Genomic DNA, 18,784 nt, shown 5'->3' with positions numbered 1-18,784 from the left:
GGATAGGACCTGCGGGGCCCCGGGGCGCAGACAGCCAGGCTCCCCGGGGTGAGGGCGGGAGTGTCGGGGGTAACTGGGAGGGGTGGAGGGGGGGCGCTCAGGATGGAGATTATCGGGTGGCAATGCGGCTGGTATCTCTTGACACACACACACACACACACACTCACTCACACACATCCATGCACGTGGAATGAGGTGAGACGATCTCGGAGTGCCCGCGGCGGCAGATGCAAGCCAGGCCCACACGGCTATCACACTCCCTGCAGAAGACACACACACACACACACACACACACAATCCCCCGTGTGATTAGATGATACAGACCAAACTTTGTTCGGCTGACAAAGAGACGATTGTTGGATGAAAGGTCATTTGCCGCAGGCCTCCAGAACAGCGAGTACCGCTCCAGAAGATAACGACTGCCCTTCTTTAGTCATATCTGCACTGAGGGAGCTTTGACAGACCTGCTCCTTGAAAATCAACATGCTGAGCTGTTGTGAAACAAAGGCTCAGGGCGTCTAATGAAACAAACCCAAAGATTGGATTTCACCTGGGACCTATCGGACTCATTGGGTCAGATCACGAACAAACAGACAACACAAACAAATATATGATATAACTTTATTCGTTGGAATGACCTATGATCTTTTTATATCTTATATACAACATGAGTACAGACCATCTCGCTAACGGTTACATTTTTTGGGGGGGATAGTTTTTGCACGCAAAGATCAAGACAAACAACGACAGCAGGAATATTCTTGATAAAAGCATTAAAGTGTTCTGGTTTGGATGTTGACACATTTAAGTATTGGTGCTCCGGGTGGGACACCAGTAAAAAAAAAGGAAGCATTACAATCAGCAACATGAGTGTTTAGTTTAAAGACGTCTGTCAAAGCAGCTTTTTTTTCTTTTTTTTTTAATCAGGCAGTTTCTTCAGGATGGAGGCAAACAGAAAAAAAATAACCTGTGGTTTTCAACCACTTCCTGTTTTCGATGATCCCTCGCCGCTCCCCCCTTACGAGTGGCTGACGGCGGCGAGGGGCGGGACGTTGGCCACGGCGGCGGCGGCGCCCATGCGCAGCAGCTCCTTCCTCTGCGTGAGGATGACGTCGAAGCTGGACTGCAGGCGGTTCTGCTGCTCCTGGATGCGGACCTGCAGGGTGCGCACCCAGCGGATCAGCGCCAGGCGGCGGTACATGGTCAGCTGGACCTGGTGCTTCTCCATCTCCTGGGCCTTGAAGCGCTCGCGGTCTCGCAGCGTCCACACGGCGTCCATCAGCTCTGGCATCTCGCTGTCCGAGTCCGAAGACCGGTCGCCGCCTTCCTCCTCTGGCCCTTCCTCCAGAACGTTCCCCAGGTGGCTCCCCGTCAGCGACCTGCGGCCGAAGCTTCCGCGTCTGCCAGGCGGTTCTCGGTTGCCGTTTTTGGTCGGGTCGCACTCCTGGGGGCTGGATTTGGGTTCCCCGACACCGATGCGGTCCCAGCCCCCCATCAGCATCCCTTCGCCTCCACTGTCCATGTTGAGCGAGGACATGCTGCCCCCAGAGCGGTTGCTGAAGTCGGACTCCGAGTCGCTGTCGCCCCATTCGTCTCCGTCCTCCAGCGCCACTTCTTCCTCTTCCTCACTTCCCCGGCTGCCTTTCCTCTCCTGCATCCCCGTTTTCCCACGCTGCCTCTCCCCGGCGTGGCCCTTCATCCCCTTCCTCTGTTCCTCCTGCACCCGGCCTTCCTCGGCCCCGTCGGGAGGCACTCGGCCACAACCGTCGTCTCCGCACTCGATCTCTGGCAGGGGCTCCAGGCGGCTCCAGCAGGGCCGGCGGGAGCGCGGCGAGAGGACCCCCGAGTTGTGGTGATAACCGGAGGGCGACTTGGAGTTGGGAGGGTCGCGACCCAGCGGGCCGAGGTTGCGGGGACGCACCGGGTTTTGGTTCTCGTCCCCTCCTCCTCCTCCAGTGCCCTCGTCGTCTTGGCCTGACAGGAAGTTGAAGTTACCGTCTTTGTTTCGCAGCGAGGAGGAAGAGCCATTGCTGGAGCCTCCTTTGCCTCCATAGGCGGAGTCCAGAGGTTGGTCCTGATGGTGAAGCATCGCTGACCTCGACTGAGCCTCACTGGAACGACATGGGACGGAACATTAAAGCACTTAAACAGCCTCAGCGTCATTCTTTCTCGTATACCTGTATGTCAGATTCTTTGGTGGAAATTTGATTTGTTTAGTTAATTAAAATGTTTTTTTCTGTTGAAAATACCGATATCATTTTGATATCCAAACCAAAATCTGTCCAATCTTAGATGACAACACTTTCGGGGAGTTCAAGAGTTACCCGAAACAAGCCGAGCCTTCAGCCAACGATAAAGTGATTTCGATGGCAACTATTTGTAGCCTGTGCGAGTTGATTTTGTGTGCAAGCCTGAGTGCTGCATAGAACACGTATTTGAACATTTAAAAGCTGCATTGAAAAAAAGATGGGAGATAATTAGACGAGAAAAAACATCACCATGGTTACAAAAACGCGGGTTGCACCAAACTCTTGTTAATAACGCCTAGAAATACAGGCTGGTCTGCACACTCCACTTCTATTAGCATCAAATATTTACATGTCTCCTCCGAATGGAAATGACTCTAATCCTGACTTCAGGCTGCTGTCAATCAATCCCCCCTCTCCTCTCCTCTGTGCATGCGCGTTCACGTGGTGCTGAAGGACAGCAACTGTGGCATTGTCGGGGGCGCGCTTTCAGCAGGCGAGGACTAATGCTTGCCGGGCACGAGGACAAAAACAAACCCGATTCTCCAAGTCAAAACACGAAACACCAACCTTTCTGTCACTTAAGAATTTCAAATACAAAAGAATGGATTCTGCGGTAAAATAAATATGACAATACTGCACAGTCTGTTTGGGGAAACAGTTGCTTTAATGTATGTGCATTTTACACATCCAGAGAATAAACCCATCGGCAGGCGATGAAAAACAAGAGAAAATAAATACCACAGGAGTCCTGCTGCCGGGCGGGTTGTTCTTTTCGGTAAAAAAAAAAAGCAAGACTCCCGTGTTTGCACGACCGACGGCGGTAAACGCTCAGGACGCGACCAATGGCGCCGAGCGGCTGCATGTCGGCGCTTTATTGGCGCACGCAGCTTTTTTTTTTATCAACAACGCACGCGGCGAAACACGACGGCGTGTGCGTCCGGCTGATAAAAAATACAAAAACGACCCGGAGTCTCCTCCTGTCGACGCGATGAGAAATGAGGTGGGAAAACGGGAAGAGGACGCGAGAAGCCGTAACGTTAGATGCGCGTTATGTAACGCTCACCCCATGAGATCAGAGCTGCGTCCTCGCCGCGACCAAAAGCGACCTGCTCGCATCTGCTAAAGCCCAAAGAGCCAACCCCCCCCCCCCCCCCGCCGCGGGAGCACATCTGCATCGCGGTCTTGCTCTCGTCTTACCTCCTTTTTTTTGGGGGGGGGTTTCGCGGCTTGGCTTTTTGGCGGAGAAGCTGGACACTGCCCCTCCTCCTGCGACCCTCCTATGCGATGTTTATTTTCCTCTTCCTCCTCCTCCTCCTCCTCTTCCCATCCTCCCGTTGCCTCTGTGATCCTGGGAAGAGAAAAAAAAGAAAAGAAACAGGAGTGGCGGTGCTCATGGCATTTCCTACACCGGGGTGGGCCTGCAGGAAAGAGGAAGCCGTGGAGGAGAGAAACAATGTGCGGACATAGATGGCTGTCATGATACAGTTAGGCCTTTCATTGTTTCACATGTAGGGTTGTCTATAAGTATATGCATATATATGCATATATATATATATATGGTCACAACCCTAAAAAGCCATGGTATCATGGTGTTGACCTGATTGCAAAGTTATAGCGAGGCCTTGTTTCATTCAGCCCTCCAGCACAAACCACACAGGCAGTTTTATAACACTTCTAAAATGAGCTTTTTAATGTCCATTAGTCTGTTATGACAACGAAAACCAAACACACTGTTTGTTTTTTTTTTAACCCCTGCAGCTTTTATTACATGCGAGGGGTCATGTGTGTGCCAATGTGTGTAATGCTCATTAGGACAGTATTTAAAGGTTACATAAAGTATCAACCAAGATTCATGCTTCAATGTTGTCTGAAACCCTGTATGGGTGTATGTTAACACCCAACCGATTTTCAAACTAATCCAAACTTAATCCGTTTTAAACTTGTTTTGTCACATGTATTTTGTTTCATGTGAGCTTGCATGTTGGGCACATGTTCAGCAGGATTCACTGGCCCATGATTCCTTATTTTATGACGTTTTGTCCAACGTATGTTCAAGTCTGTATGCCTCATGTGTTTCTCTGTACAAAGGCTGTCTCAAGTTTAAAGATAAATTAATTTAAGATGGGATTGTGATGCAGCTGTTTGATGAATCTTTTTACACGAGGAGACATGTGTTTTGTACAGGAAATACGAAATCTGGGGATGTGCAAATGTTCACAGCGTGAATGAAGTGTTAAACACAAGAATATGTGCATGTTGGGAGACACAAGATGTGCGTTATGTTACGCAGCCATTCTGCAATAAAGGCCTCCAGCTGCAGAGAACTAGTGCTAGTACTAATACTAGTGCAAAGTCTGTTGTTTCTCTCTCCACCATCTTCTCATGGAGCGACGCTGTGCCAGTCCTCTGGTCATCACCGAGCAGGCATTCTGGGAAATGGAGTAGATCCCACAGTGGATTGGACAAATCACAACAACATGTTGACATCAAGGTCAGTGTCTGTTGGGGTGGGTTTATTTCTTTTATAAACCTTCATCGCCACGTATCCACAAGCGCAGGTGTGTTCAATGCTTTGAAGCATGCCTACCCACAATCCAACACTGATGGGCACATCAGCGAGGTCTGTCGCGGTGTTTCTCCAAATCGGGGTGGTGCCTGATTGCTTTTGTGACTGTCAGTCTCAGATGTAAGGGCACGGCATGCAAGTGTGTTCGTGTGTGTGTGTGTGTGTGTGTGTGGTTTAGAGGGGGCAACATCAGACAGACTTAACAAGTGTTTCACTGTCTCCCTCTACCCTGCTCTCATCCCCTTGACATGTCGTCGCTGGCGGCGGAGGAATAAAAAACCTTGCGTTGTCCTCCTCCTTTTTCCACGCGCACGATCCCTCCCCCCTGCCCTCCCCACACAAGGTTCTATCCCCTATCTGCCCCCCCCCCCCTCTCCCTTTCCTTCAACAACATCCCCATTCAACTGAATCAGCTCCAGGCATCCTTCCTCCCTATCCTCCCTACCTCCCCCCTCCTCCTCTCTCCCCATCGTTCACCAGTCAGCCTAAGCACATAAAAAATATCATCAAACACAGCCGCCCGCCCAAGGCCCCGTCACACGCAAATCCTCCCTCCCTCCCTCTCCCTCCTGAAAGAAAACCCTAGTTACAAAAGACAACTACAGAGGGCACTGATAGGAGGCGAGATAGACTGAACTCGGAGGACTGAGGGTCGTCTGTGAGGCCTCCTGGGGCGGGGGGGGGGGTGGGGGAGACAGATTATTGTAATGTTTAACCCTAGACCACATCTTCTCCCTTTCACACACACACACACACACACGTAGGAAAGAGTTAGAACAAAAAAGCTAAAACCCAAACCAGGGAGCATGACTTACCTTGTGCATAATAAGACCTTGTTTGAATTGTACACAGCCTGCAGCGCCCTGACCCACTTCCCTCAGTTCAGCTCCACATCTGCTCCAGCACCAGTCCTCGGCGGTGACAGCGGCCCAGGGCGGCGAGCAGCACCCACGGGCCACGCTGTCAGATCCCCGGCGCTGAGATGCCCAGAGACTGTGAAGAGTAAAAGGCCTGCCGGACCTCCAGCTCGCAAACCCAACAGTCTCAACAACAACAACAACAACCACCACCAACGGAAATCATCCAAATCCGCCCGGACGTGCTAAATTGAACTGCCGGTCCAGCACCCGGTTGGCTTTGCGGACTAATTATCCACTTTTATTTGAGGCGTAGATGTGAGCAGACACACGCGTACAGTGCCAACGTCACGACACACAAGGGCTGCACACACACACACACACACACACCCTTGGGTGCTACAGCTCATGTTTCTCTTCAATTATTCCACCCTCTGTCCTCTCTCGTCCTCATAATCTGACTAAAGCCGGATCCGTGTCCTCTAGATATTTAGAAGCCGGGCCTTGGTGCCAAAACATGTAACCTTCCTCCTCTTTCAAGTGGGGAGCAAATAGGGAGTTCAGAGGGGGGGGGGGGGCGGTTGGCTTCAATGCGTTGACCCCGTAATTTCCTCTCAGGGGTTAGACAAAGTTGTGGAATTGAGTTTGGAGATGCTGGTGAGGAGAAAGAGAAGAGGGAATAAAAAAAGAAAACTTGCAGAGACTATTGCTATTAATTTGTAATTAGGATTGATTCCTTGACCCAGCAAACAGGCCCTCGGGATTTGGAATCAAGTCTTTATCTCGGTTAATTGCGTTGTAATGGCTCAAAAGTAAAGACTGAAGCAGCTCCACACTCATGCCATTGATTTGCCCAAAGCTCGTTGGCTCGTAAGATCTCTAAGAAATTCGTTTTTTGGACACTATTTGGGACAAACAATCAGAGCTGACGCGGACTCACGTTGACGAAAGGTAGAACTCTAACGAGCGCTCCAACAACTCCAGGATTAAAAGGACCTGCCTGCAGGTACAGGCGCCCGCTGTGGGCGGGGCCCACCACGGGGTTCATTCCCGAGCCTCCTGGCATTGGCCCCTAATGATGTGTAATGGGGCCTCCTGCGCCCACTCCTAACCCCGGGACCTCCTGCTAATCACCGTGGCCACTAATGAGATGGAGAGACATGAAAGGGCTCGTTAGAGGACTCTCCCTATAATGCCGGCCTATTATTAGTCACTTACCAAATCATTAGTATCTAAACTGCGATTACGCTTCAAAGCTGGGAGACAAAGTGAAAGAGAGAAAGATTTATTATTATTTACAACAAAGGACAGGCGGAGAAGCGGAAACATTGATGTTTTCCCACTAACAATCCGGGATGAGTGCTGTGAGACACGAGCCGTTTGTGTTTGTCTTTGCTCTTCATGATTTCAAATAGTCTTTATTACAGGTCACCAGCAGCCTCTGGCGTGCAGTGTGTAGATCGTGTCAGAAGACATGCCCTTCCGTCTTTTTAGAGTCAAGAGTTTGCCTTAAGATGTGCTGTGGATGGCAAACGCAGTCTTATACACACACACACACACACACGTTTAATGCAATGCCAAAGTGCCAAAACGCATCAAGCAATAAGGCAGAGGAGAGGGGGCCCCGGGGGTCTTTTTACATCATTTGTTGTACGTAATTACACACAAGCAATTCCCATCAAGTTCCACACACATCTGAAAGAGCAAGTCTTTGGAGAGCCTGTGGTTGTTTAGTAGTCAGTGGAATAGGCATTTAAACAATGCAGGAGAATGAAAAGCCATGATGGCTGTGAGGCTCTGCTAGCATGCTGCCACATCTGATATTAAGCAAGAAAACCACAGCTTAGCCCGATGGCAAAGTTATAGGTTTTGCAATTATATAGACACAAATCCAAATAATGGATGAATTAATACATTCATCAAATGGTGCGCTCGATGAGACATCAGAGGATCACCAAACTTATTAGAATTACTCCAGCTCATGAACACCTGTGCCAGATTTATTGGCATGAACATCTCACCCATTGGACAATCACACATGACCACCTACCGACTACAAAAAAGGTCTTAAAATACAATTTTATTTACAATGTAAAAAACATTTAAATCACATCATACAACAACAAAAACACCCTAACCATTAAAAACAAACAAATCAATCCTATTTACATGATAAAACATTTTTAAATGGACCTTCGTCACAAGGTCCAGATTAAGTCAAGTAAGGTGTGGCACACTTCTGTTGGTGTAACCTGCCATTTTAAAGCAGCGTAAACATGTAAACACACAAATATGTGTATTTCACAAGTGATGACGGGAGCGTCTAGGAGGCACCTCAGACGTCTCGCTAGCTTGTGAAATCCTGAATGCAGGTGGACAATTCTTGCTTTTTGGCTGCTGATCATCATCATCATCATCATCATTCTACTGGTGGTGATGCAACCTCAGTGGTCCAGGAAGTTGAAGACGCTCCTCTGGGGGCCTTCAGTCGGTCTCGTCAGTCTGTCCTGCTTGCAAACCCTCTTTGCTGCTGGGCTCACTGCTTCCACCGCCCCCCTTTTCTTCATCGTCTGAGGATGAAAAAAAAAAAAAGTCAAACGTAGTCCATGAGAAACCTCGTGTCAAAACATACTTGGGGGGGAAAAAAAAAAAAAAAAAAAAAAAAAAAACGTTTATGCACAATGGGATCTAACAGAAAGAGTGGGCTCTTGGCTCTGCCTAGTGTCCTGAATGTAGAAGACATCCGAATAAAAAATAGACCTCACCTGTCACATGAGTGTGACGGGTGAGGTTTACAGGGAGTAAGTAATCTGTGTCCAGAGGAAAATGGGCAATATGAGCTTATGGTGCTCATGTGGCCCTTTCCACTTATTTGCAAAACATTGTCATTTCCCCTTTAACTAATAAGGAAACATTCAAATACCAGAAACAAGGAATTTGAAGTCTTTTTGATCAATGCGGGAGAGGGCCAGAGAATGCCAGGGCTCACATATTGAGCGCCCCTTTGTACCTTGGGAGCGTCCGAGTTGGACTTGTCCTTCTCAGGGGACAGAGTTTGGAACAGGAAGCCTCTGCCGTTTCTGGGTGCCAGAGGATTCGCGTCTGAGATGGAAGCCAGCTTCTGGAGGACCGAGTGCGGCTGACTCAGCAGTGATCCTCTCCTCACCTGGAGAAGAAAGATAAATCAATAAAACCACAATTTTTTTGTTTTTTTAAGGCTAATCACTGATCTGAAACAAAGTGAAATAAATCAATCAAAAATAAAACATTAGCAAACTCAATTCGGTTTAAGTGAAACAAATGGCATCAATATTAGTATTAGCCTACAGCAAGATATCAATGAAAACTACATGGTGCCATCATAGCATTGATTATACATGGCTGTAATATAGCTTCCACATTTCACTTCTGGCATCTTTTCCCCCCGAACAAGCTGAGGACGCTCAGCATAGGCCTGTGCGCGTTATTACACTGTGATGATTACACTATTAAAACCGTTTGGATTCTGAGTGCACAAGTGATTAAGACCATGAGGGGGGGGGGGGGGGGGTGGAAATCAGGAATTGAGCAATTCATCCGTGACATTACCAAGAAAAAAAAACTACTTTTTTCTTTGTCGAAAAGAGCCGACATGCAGAATATAAAACCTAAAAATAGACAACACAAAACTAAGTCACTCTTCTGGCGGTGGTCTACCTGTAGGGGCTGCGATGGTCTCTGGAAGGGGTTGAGGGCCGGTGTCGCCTTCTCTGGCTGTGGGCCCCCAAGGGGCTCTGGTAGGAAAAGTTAGGTCACTGAGTTATTGATACTCAAATCTTTTCATCTTTAGGGGTGTGATTGAAAAGTTAAATATTTCAGAGCAGTGTTATTAGCCGATGGATGTCTTTAGTTGACTAAAGGCCATTTAAATCCAACTGATGTCTTGTTGCAGAGCCCAAGTTGTATTTTGAGTTGCCAGTAACAAAAGCTACTAATTACACATACCACTTATTTTTGGTCAGATTTCTTTTTCTCCAGGAACTAAAAGAATGACACAACTGGGTGGAAATAACTGTTCAGATGCAAGTATTGCCCACGGCATCCGTGTCACTTTAGCTTTCTGGGACACATGCCAGTGTTTTGGTGCACTCCGTGTCTGCTTCATCTCTAAATCCATCTGGCGATTATGTCTGTTCACTCTAGAGGTCGGGTGTTGTTATTTGAGCTCATGGATTCGTCTCGCAGACCGACCTTTTCTCTGCAGAGTCTTGGCGGTCAGTTTCTTGGCCAGCTTCATAAAGCGACTGTCTTCCTCTCCGATCTTCTCATCCTCTGCATCCAAATCTTCTCCTTTCTTGGCTTTCTGCTCAGACTGAGAGGAGACACACAGAGAGAGAAAGGTATGAAGACAAAATAACATCCCCTTTTGGACATTTATAAGGACAATTCTCTAAGAAGAAGTTAAAAAAAGAAAAAGAAAAGACTATAGCTACCTGTTCTCTGAGCCACTGTTCTCTCTCCAGTCTCTCTTTCCTCCTTTGGACCTCAGACAGGTCCACCTCTTCATCTTCCTCCTCTTGCTCGCCGTCTGCCCCCGTGCCGTCCGCATTGAAACCATCATCTGAGAGGAAGAATTCAAAAGGAAACTCAATAGACAATCAGGGTGACTTTGAAGGAAGCTTTGTTAAGTTTGTCCATGCACATATATTTCTGGCAAATTCTGGTATGCATGGGATTACTATCCTTTGTGTTTCTGTTCATCTAGTTCAGGGGTGTCAAACTCATTTCAGGTTCGGACCAGATACTGCCGACTTCAAGACAGCGAGTGTAGTCACCTACTGCTGCTAACACATCCCGTCGGACAGGATTATTTATTTATATCCGTTAATGAACTTTTCTCCTCTTGTTACCCTGGTAACCGCTGTCATTAGACGGTTGCGCTGATTCTTACTGTGAAAATCGACGTACTTCCGGTTTAGCGGCCACGCTATTTTCATTTTATGGGAAAAACCACAAAAAGAATTAACGGAGTAAAAAGTTGTTTGTATGCTTTTTACGGTAAAAGGGACGATGATAAGGTACACAAGCGGTTTGTAATACAGACTGTGAGGCGCGCTTTCGCGGGCCCGCGATGACACACGGAGAGTGCATTGTGGGATTTGTAGTATTATGGTGATGCGTGCGATATACCGGCGGGCCGCTCCAATAGTAAATAGATTTGATCATGCGGGCCATGAGTTTGACACATGTGATCTAGTTGTACCAAATTGAAATCTTTTATTATAAACACACGTTATAAAACGCTGTTAAATTCTAGGTTGGTTACTACTTCATGATACAAACTCACCAATGTTTTTCCAGCGGAAGCGGCGAGCTCGTCCTGGGCCGTCCGAGTGCAGATCGCCGTCGGCGAGGTAGCGCTCCTGGTAGAGCCTTAGTTGCCGCTTGTCGTCGTCCATTATCTGCTTCCTTAAGAACAACAAGAGGGGACAAAGGCTCACTTTCCTCTCCACGTTCCATTTCCCAGGCGTCCCGCTTGAATTAGCCCGCCTGGATGTTCCCGGTGTGATCGGAGTAACTCTCATTCGGGCGGTTGGAGGTCGGGCCGACGCACTCACATGTGGATCTTGTTGACCTGGTCCTGAAGCTCTTCGTCAGAGGGAAGCTCCTCTAGGAGCTCCTCCTCCTCGTATTCGCTGCCTCGGTCGTCGTCCTCGTCGTCGCCGTCCATGTCGCTGCCGGACAGCTCAGCCTCAGACTCCAGGTAGTCTGTCAGGCGCCTGTGTGCAGGAGACAAGAAGCCATGTAATCTCTGTGCTGCAGCCGGGGTTATGTGATGAAAACAATCTTTGCGTGAAAGTATTCCTCCATATGCACCAAATGTAATTACAGTACACTTACATTTTTCTCTTCTTCTTCCTCTTAACCTGCTGTGATGCAAAGACTCCCTGCATCTCCTCCTCTTCTACATCGTTGTCCTCGTCAGCCTCCTCGCCGTTTTCCTCTACACCATCCTCGTCCTCGTCCTCCTACAAAACCCACAATCCACTTGTCATTTTCATCATAAACATGTAAATCGAGCAAATTAATCTTCAGAGACAAGCTTACCTGTTCACTGAGACTTTCCACATCTGACAGAAGACGGAAATCGCAGTCTTCTTCTTCCACCTCCTCCTCCTCCTCCTCTTGTTGTTGTTGTTGTTGATCTTCATCTGGCTTTTTACTTTAAACAGAGAAATGACTATGAGAACCTTTGATTGCATAGTTTTGTGAAGAACCATACATCTTTGATTAGGATTCTTTTAGGTCGTTTAACTGTACCTGTCTTGTGCCGACGAGGCTGTGTGAGCAGAACCTAGAATTGGCGGCAAAGGAGAAAGTTCTTAATATCACTGGAAGAGTGGGGAAAAAAGTGATACTTTTGTTGCGATGAGTTCTAGCTTTGATGAGTTCTAGCTCTATTTATTTCTAGTTTTTCTCTATGTTCTTTTGTACACTCTAGCACAGGGGTGTCACTGCCCAGTTCGACCAAACGCGGGCCACTGACAATCAGGTCGGCCAACGGTTGAGCTGACGGCGCAGCGGTCACCCGGCGGGCCGTGCACACTCCGGCGGCGGGCCGCAATGGACGCGCAGCCAGACGTCCCAGACGGCCGGATTTGCAGTTTCACATATGCCTGATTTAAAAAGGAATACAGGTGCAGCAGCAAACAGTTGTTTACCTGGACTAGAAAACCTCCCCGAGCACAAGCCCAGCAGCTGATCCATAGTATTATCCGACTCCTCCCTCTGCTCCTCTCCTGCCTGCGTCGGTGGAAACGCTCCTGAGCACAAGCCGATCAGCTCGTTCTCCTGCGACGCTTCGAGGCATCTTGGACCGCCTCCGCCGGAGAGGCTCTCCGCTGCCCCGAAGCCCCCAGAGCAGAGACCCAACAGCTCCCCCATGTTGGCATCCATTGCATTCTCATCCAGGCTGTCCATTATCAGCTGTCTCTTGTGGGAGGGAGGCCTAGCGGAGCGCAGACCCACATTGAGGAAGCCGTCTGCATCCAGTAACTGCGAGTGGGTGTCATCCTCCAGGGAGAAGCGACCCACGGAGTCTCCTCCGTGGCTGGGGCCAGAAGCTGCCCTGCCCGAGGGCCCCGAATCTGCTCCTGGGGAGGCAGGCGCATACAGGTCCTGGGAGTCCTCAACAGGGAGGCAGAGAGACGGCTCCGACAGTTTTCCAGAGCTCTGATAGAGAAGGGAAGAGATGACTGGTTACTGTACGATAATATAATGTTCATTTTATTTTCCATATATCATTGAAAAAGTCAGTTCATAATGCCATGAGATTTTCTGTAAACATAACTTCTTACTGTTCACTGGCTCTTGTTTATTTTTAAGGTCAGATAAACATCAATACAAGCAGGTGTAAGTGTGACTGCACAAGGATGTATGTGAGGGTCGATCTTATCTATATTGTGCTTTTATTGAACAAACACAATTGGGACACTAAAATTGTAAAAAAACATGAATTTACTTGTATGCAGGTCCGATTATTTTATTTGTATATCTTACCTTGGAGGCAGAGCCGAGGAAGCTGGGCCTGAATGGAGAAGGGGAACGGAAGATGGAGTAGTTGGAGGTGCTCCTCCCCGCTGAGCGCTGGTGACTGACAGGCTGGTAGGAGGTTATCATTGACCCGGCCAGCTCAAAGCTGCTGTCCTTCCCCAAGTACAGATGGTCATCCTCTTCTGGAGACGAGAGAGAGAAGAGCGCAGAGCGTCAAATTGAGCACATTCAAGCAGTTTCAAACCTGCCGTTATCACTCTAGTTAAAGCATCATCTCTCATGAATAACTATTGAGGACTACACTTTGGTCTGATTCCAGCGTAGCGGCCTTTCACTCTACGCACCCTTATTGCTGCTGCTGTCCTGTCCAGAGGGACCAGAACGCCTGATGCCGTCACTGAAGAAGGAGAACAGTGCGAGTGAAGCTCAACTACATGTATACACCGTGCATACAAATATGAAACCACAACAATAATGTAGTTAGGTATTTAGTGGCTGAAAAATTCCAAGACACATGATCATGCATTGTACGAACTGTTTCACCCCTAAAAGAACATGGCAGCGCTTGAGTAAGTAAACTACAACTCAACATTTGCCAACTAATTAAGGGCAATTGTATAATTTCTCGGGGGGTTTTCTAGCCAATTTACAAACTTGAAAAAGACACATTCAGTCACACAACTAGAAACTACTCTTACCCGGTGCGAGAGCAGGAGCTGCTGGGGAACAGCATGAGTGTACCGTCTGTATGAATCAGGTCAGAGGGTTGGTTCAGTGCTGGAGAATGACTCCTGATTCCCTGGGCTACGCCGCCTTGCTCATCGTCCTTCTCTTCTTCGTCAACACCATTGCCTCCCAGTAAGTCATCTATGTTCTAGAAAGTAAACATTGTGCCGTGAGAACAATGTACAAATCAGTAGGATCGCTCCAAAGTGTCTCCTTACCTCTTCCTCCTCAGACTCATCGGTCATCTCGTCCTCCTCCTCGTCGCCGCCACAGTCCTCGTTGTCGAGGCGATTCAACTCGGCTCTGCGCACCCTCTCCTCCTGCCTCTTTTGGGCCATGGCGAGCTGCAGGCGCTGCTTCAGAGTCAGCAGCTTCTCTCCTGTGACACAAGGCGACAGAAGGGGTCAGTGATGAACAGAGGCCAACAATCTGGTCTCCAGAGTCTTGCATGTGTATCCGCACCTGGTTTGGTGGCCACAGGCTCCTCTGCGCCGTCTTTAACGGTGACAGTGAGTAAGTCGGTGCGCAGCTCCTCTTGGCCAGACTGAGCACTGTCTTTGCGCACGATGTGGAGCTGCATGGTTCGCTCACCCTGAGGGCGAGTGGGTGCCTTGACGTGGCGGAGGTAACGCTCCTTCAGGGCCACCACGCCTGGTTGAAAAAGAGGAAAAGATCCGGACGTAAGTAAACTCGGTCAATCGGATTCATCATGGCTTGCGTCCTGGAACTTGGTTATAATCCTCAAGAGCGCAGTTCTCACCTTGGTTGAGCGGTGGAGGTTCGAGCTCAATGAACGCTCCATCACCTGGACACAACCTAGCGACAGGCGGGGGGTTCAGCCCAAGTCTCCTCAGTCGGGCCAATTTGTCCTCCTTGGATTTGGTGGGTCGCCGCACTGCAGGCTCCGCTGTACCCAGATCAGAGCCCCCACACTGGGTGGCTAAAGGCTCCCCTGAAGTGCCGGACACAGGCTTCTTCTGCTCCAAGGGTGCCGCAGCAGTCTCCTCTCCAGAATCAGGTCTAGACGCTGCAAATTCGGTGTCGGTATCCTGCAGACTCTCGGAGAGGTAAAGCATCGGCCCAGATTCCAGGTCGGAATCTGGGATAGCTGTTGCCTCTTGGGCCTTTGTGGGGCTCTCCTGCTGCGGGGACGAGGTGGCGGCGGGCTGAGGTATGGGGTGGATCGGATTGGAAGACAGATCTAGAGAGGAAGAGGAGTCCTGAACGGCAGATGGCTGAGGAGGCTCACTCGGGGGAGGAGCCGACGGCGTCTCCAACATCATGGCTGTATACTTTGTGGATCTAAAGGAAATAAGATAATCATTCAGTCCTATTCATTCATCTGAAGCCGTAAAAGTTGAATTATTGTGCGTGTGTGTGTATGACAGGGATTGAGGAAAGACTTGATGTTAAATTAATTTAATGTGAAATTAAACATGTCAGGTAGTTAAATGGTGGCTTTGGTAGTTCACTTGTCCTTTATAGAATCTGATTTTTCAGGGTGAACATGTGTGCATTATCCGTTATGTTTGTCTTTACTTCAACAACGCCATGGCAGGACCCTCTGGCCTAGTTCTCTTTTTAAAGAACTGGTCGATGGTCTTCGGCTCAGGGAGGTGGTAGGGCAGGCCAAGTGTTGACTCTAAGACAAAGACAAATGGACGTGTCAAAGATCTTTGTAGCGAGAAATGAGCATCAAATTATGAATAGAAGTAGTTTGGACATTGCAGCATCAGAAGTTGTTGTAAACTGACCTCTGACCAGCCTCTGTGACTCGCTGTGGAGCTGCCTCATTGCCTCTTTGCTGGCGCGCGCAGCTTTCCTCTCCTGAAAACATCAGAACATCACAAGTTGCATTTTATATTGACAAGAAAGCATTTAGAATACATCCAAGCATTTTGCCACAGCATACCACACGCTGGGGTTTCTCTGCTGCATCTTCATCTTCCTCTTCCTCATCATCCAAGACCTGATCCTGCAGCAATATTTAAAACACAGATTACAAAACCTGTTAGGACATCCCTAACCTTTTCACCAAAGTGTGATAAGTAACTTCTGTTGCTGATATTATTTGTACCATTGGCATCGCCTTCAACAAGGTGCTTGTTCTGACCCTTAATATTGCAGCAGTGATCATTATTTTTTGGTACCTTGTGTTTTTTCATCTTTTGTTTGACAGCAGCTCGGATGGCCTCCAGAGACTCTTCCTCCTTGTCCTCGTCGCCCAAACCAGTGTCAAACAGGTCTGTGTCGCCCAGCAGACACCCACTGTCATTCAGAGCACGAGGAAGACCCATGTTCTGGGGGAAATAGGTGCCATGTCGTAATATGATCCACGTTGAGAATTCTTATTCTTTAAAAAGTGTTTCTGGCTTAGCTTTACATTTCCATAATGTGGTATTTTGTTTGAATGTTATTTTTGTTTGTTTGATAATTTTACACTAACCTCATTATTTTCAGAGAGCCTTGCCTTCTTCTTCTTCAGTTTTTCCACAGCTTTGCTCCGTTTCTCCTTCTTCTCCCGGTGCCTCTGGCTCTTCTCCCTCTTCTTCCCTTCTTTCATTAAATTTGCCTCCTTCCTCACCACCTCCTGTTGCTCCTCCATTCCTCCACTGTGTGCTTGCTCCAGCTCGCTGTCTTCACTGTCAATGGGAGCGTGGCTTATTCTCTTGCTCTTCTTCTGCTCCCCCCCGTCTTTCCTCTCATCCTTCTCTTGAGCCGTTCCCGCCTCCATCTCCTCCCCGCTGGAAGCAGATAAGTGCAGCGTTTCGGCCATGTGTGCACTGTTGTTGTTGTTGTTGTTGTTCTCCTCCTCGTCGTCGTCGTCACTGTCACTGTCTCTAATGGCGTTACGGTGAGGCTTCCTGTGAACCGTGATGTCTTCATCCTCATCAGAATCTGAAAATGAAATTACTATTTAGAAAAAAAGGCATAAATGAATATAAATTGGCAATGCCAAAAAAAGTTTCTTATCGGTGAATGGTTAAGTTGCTTCTGGTGTTCCTCTAGTTTTACTAAATGATTAATGTTACCTTGCGCTTTCTCTTACATCATTTGATCGTTAATTTTATGTTTAGTAATTCAGGCACTTACTTGTTAAAGCAATTACTTTGAACACCTTTCAACTTTTACGATTTTTCGTCCCAAGAATTTTGTGTATCACTTTCTGACGATCAAATATCAATTGGACTGATGCACCTATTGTAAGCTTTGTGATCAAGTGTCCGCTAAAACACAAACAGTATAATGTGAATACAGTTCCCTGTATTTGCAGTGACATTAAAACTAATTTAACCATCATTTAAACAGCCAAAGTGTCACCTGCCCTGCATCATCATCATCCATTGTTTGGTCACTTCACCTGGAAGCTCTTCTTTGTTGTTAGATGTCTCCTGGTCCACCTCCTCTGGCGGAGAACCCATCCCGCTGTCTGAATCACTCTCTTTTGCGGTTTGGGCCAAAGCTGGGAGCGCCTCAGTCTGGGTACAAAAGCACATTTTACAAATCATAAATTGGTGGCCTATCTTTCCTTGTGAAGACCTACTTGATACATAGATTCATGAAATCTAAAAAAAAGTCATGCAAGAGTATCAGTGCCACGTTAAGGTGGCAGACAGTGAGAGCGTTTGTCTTTATTCGTCAGAAAAAAACTCGAAAACATCGTGTGCTAATGAAATTAACATAAAGCTTGTCACGCGATTGGAAGACTTACGCAGACAGATGGATGTTAAACGACATTAGTGGCACAAACCAAACAATGAGCACGGACGTTAGCCATCGCTTCAATTCAATGATTGCTGTTAACAGAGTCCGCCATTTAGTGTTGCATGCTATAGAAAGTTTTTATAAAACCGTAATCAATACCCCAATATTCTAATCTGCTTAGATATACACGAGTTACATGACTTGTGACGTAACTCATTTGAGTAGACGTTGTAAATTGAATTAAATGCGACCAGGCCAAGACTTCAACCATCACAGCTGGCTAAACCGAACCTAGCGGGCTAGCTAAAAAGCTATCGCTAACTAACGTTACATTCACAACTACATTAGCACTTTTTTAAAGACTACAGACCGTCACAGTCCTCCAACACTCCTTGTAACTAACGACATTTAAGTGAGAGTGATACTATTCCGTGAAAGAACGTTAAAATAGCGACGGATATCTAGAAAATGTCCTCACCTGCTGTTGAGAAACGACCAGGCTCATCTTTGTCCGCCGGGCTAGTTTACACTCTTTTTGTTAAATAAAAACCAGTGGACACAACGCTTCATCGAATTCCAGCAGACAAAATAGACCTCAAAAAACAAATGGCTGTGTGACAACGGCTATTGTATACTGTTAAAGCATATTTAGAGACCGTTTAGCTGGGCTCTTTCTCGTCCTCCCGCCTGTTCCATACACACCGAATTGAATTTTGGATCTTTCGCGCGCCGTGACAGCTGGCCCGCAGCTTTTCCTCACCGAGATGTCAATCGCCGTCTTCTCGCGATCCTATTGGTCTGATGGTAAAGTTTGTATACACCCAGTATGACGACAAGGCTTGGTGTGAGCTCATTTTAAACCCCAGGAATGCTCGGGCGGGCGGGGATTTTGAGAGATTTTGCTTTTCGGTCCAAAGTGGACGAGAGTGACCAAAGAAACAATAAGAATTATCAGAAGAATGCACAATTAAACTAAATGTTGGCGGTAAGTGTCACACATATAACTAGGTAGAGGTAAGCTATGGATATAACAACACAATACATTAAGAAAGAAATGGGGACTTGCCCCTGGTCTAATTTACATGTCAAGTTTGGCTCTTTAACAGACGAGGACTTTGTGAAAATTCCGCGGGATATCTTGCAAGTAG

General features: G+C 47.7%; 2 protein-coding genes across 5 annotated transcripts; both read right to left on the bottom strand.

The window, feature by feature from the left end:
• Nucleotides 1-928: 928 nt before the first annotated feature.
• LOC119219678 (UPF0500 protein C1orf216 homolog) lies at nucleotides 929-3,590 on the bottom strand. 3 transcript variants are annotated; one of them, XM_062558566.1, is made up of 2 exons: nucleotides 3,447-3,590; nucleotides 929-2,111 (listed from the first exon to the last, which is right to left on the bottom strand). In XM_062558566.1, exon 2 carries the CDS (start codon nucleotides 2,087-2,089, stop codon nucleotides 1,019-1,021), a length of 1,071 nt encoding a protein of 356 aa, XP_062414550.1. In that variant the 5' UTR covers nucleotides 2,090-2,111; nucleotides 3,447-3,590; the 3' UTR covers nucleotides 929-1,018. The 3 variants fall into 3 exon arrangements, with proteins under 3 accessions (XP_062414550.1, XP_037330907.2, XP_037330909.2); XM_037475010.2 differs by lacking the exon at nucleotides 3,447-3,590 and adding an exon at nucleotides 3,313-3,389; XM_037475012.2 differs by lacking the exon at nucleotides 3,447-3,590 and adding an exon at nucleotides 2,988-3,271.
• A 4,149-nt stretch (nucleotides 3,591-7,739) lies between these two features.
• Nucleotides 7,740-18,453, bottom strand: LOC119219721 (claspin). Of its 2 annotated transcripts, none has more exons than XM_037475100.2 (24): nucleotides 18,339-18,453; nucleotides 17,293-17,410; nucleotides 16,378-16,829; nucleotides 16,082-16,231; nucleotides 15,844-15,906; nucleotides 15,686-15,758; nucleotides 15,471-15,573; nucleotides 14,692-15,233; nucleotides 14,394-14,582; nucleotides 14,150-14,310; nucleotides 13,904-14,079; nucleotides 13,550-13,602; nucleotides 13,212-13,387; nucleotides 12,374-12,884; nucleotides 11,973-12,006; nucleotides 11,760-11,874; nucleotides 11,553-11,680; nucleotides 11,270-11,431; nucleotides 10,999-11,120; nucleotides 10,145-10,272; nucleotides 9,903-10,023; nucleotides 9,369-9,445; nucleotides 8,683-8,838; nucleotides 7,740-8,242 (listed from the first exon to the last, which is right to left on the bottom strand). In XM_037475100.2, the coding sequence occupies exons 2-24, from the start codon at nucleotides 17,351-17,353 to the stop codon at nucleotides 8,117-8,119; spliced, it is 3,879 nt and encodes a 1,292-aa protein (XP_037330997.2). In that variant the 5' UTR covers nucleotides 17,354-17,410; nucleotides 18,339-18,453; the 3' UTR covers nucleotides 7,740-8,116. The 2 variants fall into 2 exon arrangements, with proteins under 2 accessions (XP_037330997.2, XP_037330993.2); XM_037475096.2 differs by lacking the exon at nucleotides 18,339-18,453 and adding an exon at nucleotides 18,115-18,329.
• Between the last annotated feature and the right edge of the window lie 331 nt (nucleotides 18,454-18,784).

This window comes from Pungitius pungitius, chromosome 17, assembly GCF_949316345.1.
Source record: "Pungitius pungitius chromosome 17, fPunPun2.1, whole genome shotgun sequence".
In the NCBI taxonomy this organism is placed as follows: domain Eukaryota; kingdom Metazoa; phylum Chordata; class Actinopteri; order Perciformes; family Gasterosteidae; genus Pungitius; species Pungitius pungitius.
The sequence above is the reverse complement of the archived record's forward strand: the minus strand, read 5'-3'. Positions and strand labels throughout refer to the sequence as shown.

Bases quoted from the DNA above. Each gene is read 5' to 3' on its own strand.
- LOC119219678 (XM_037475010.2), bottom strand. From the start codon at position 3,365: ATGCGAGCAGGTCGCTTTTGGTCGCGGCGAGGACGCAGCTCTGATCTC. The intron at 2,112-3,312 runs GTGAGCGTTACA...ATGTCGTTCCAG, and splicing joins CGCAGCTCTGATCTCATGGG to TGAGGCTCAGTCGAGGTCAG.
- LOC119219721 (XM_037475096.2), bottom strand. From the start codon at position 18,141: ATGAGCCTGGTCGTTTCTCAACAGCAG. The intron at 16,830-17,292 runs GTGAAGTGACCA...TTTCATTTTCAG, and splicing joins CAACAAAGAAGAGCTTCCAG to ATTCTGATGAGGATGAAGAC. The intron at 15,759-15,843 runs GTATGCTGTGGC...TGATGTTTTCAG, and splicing joins CAGAGAAACCCCAGCGTGTG to GAGAGGAAAGCTGCGCGCGC.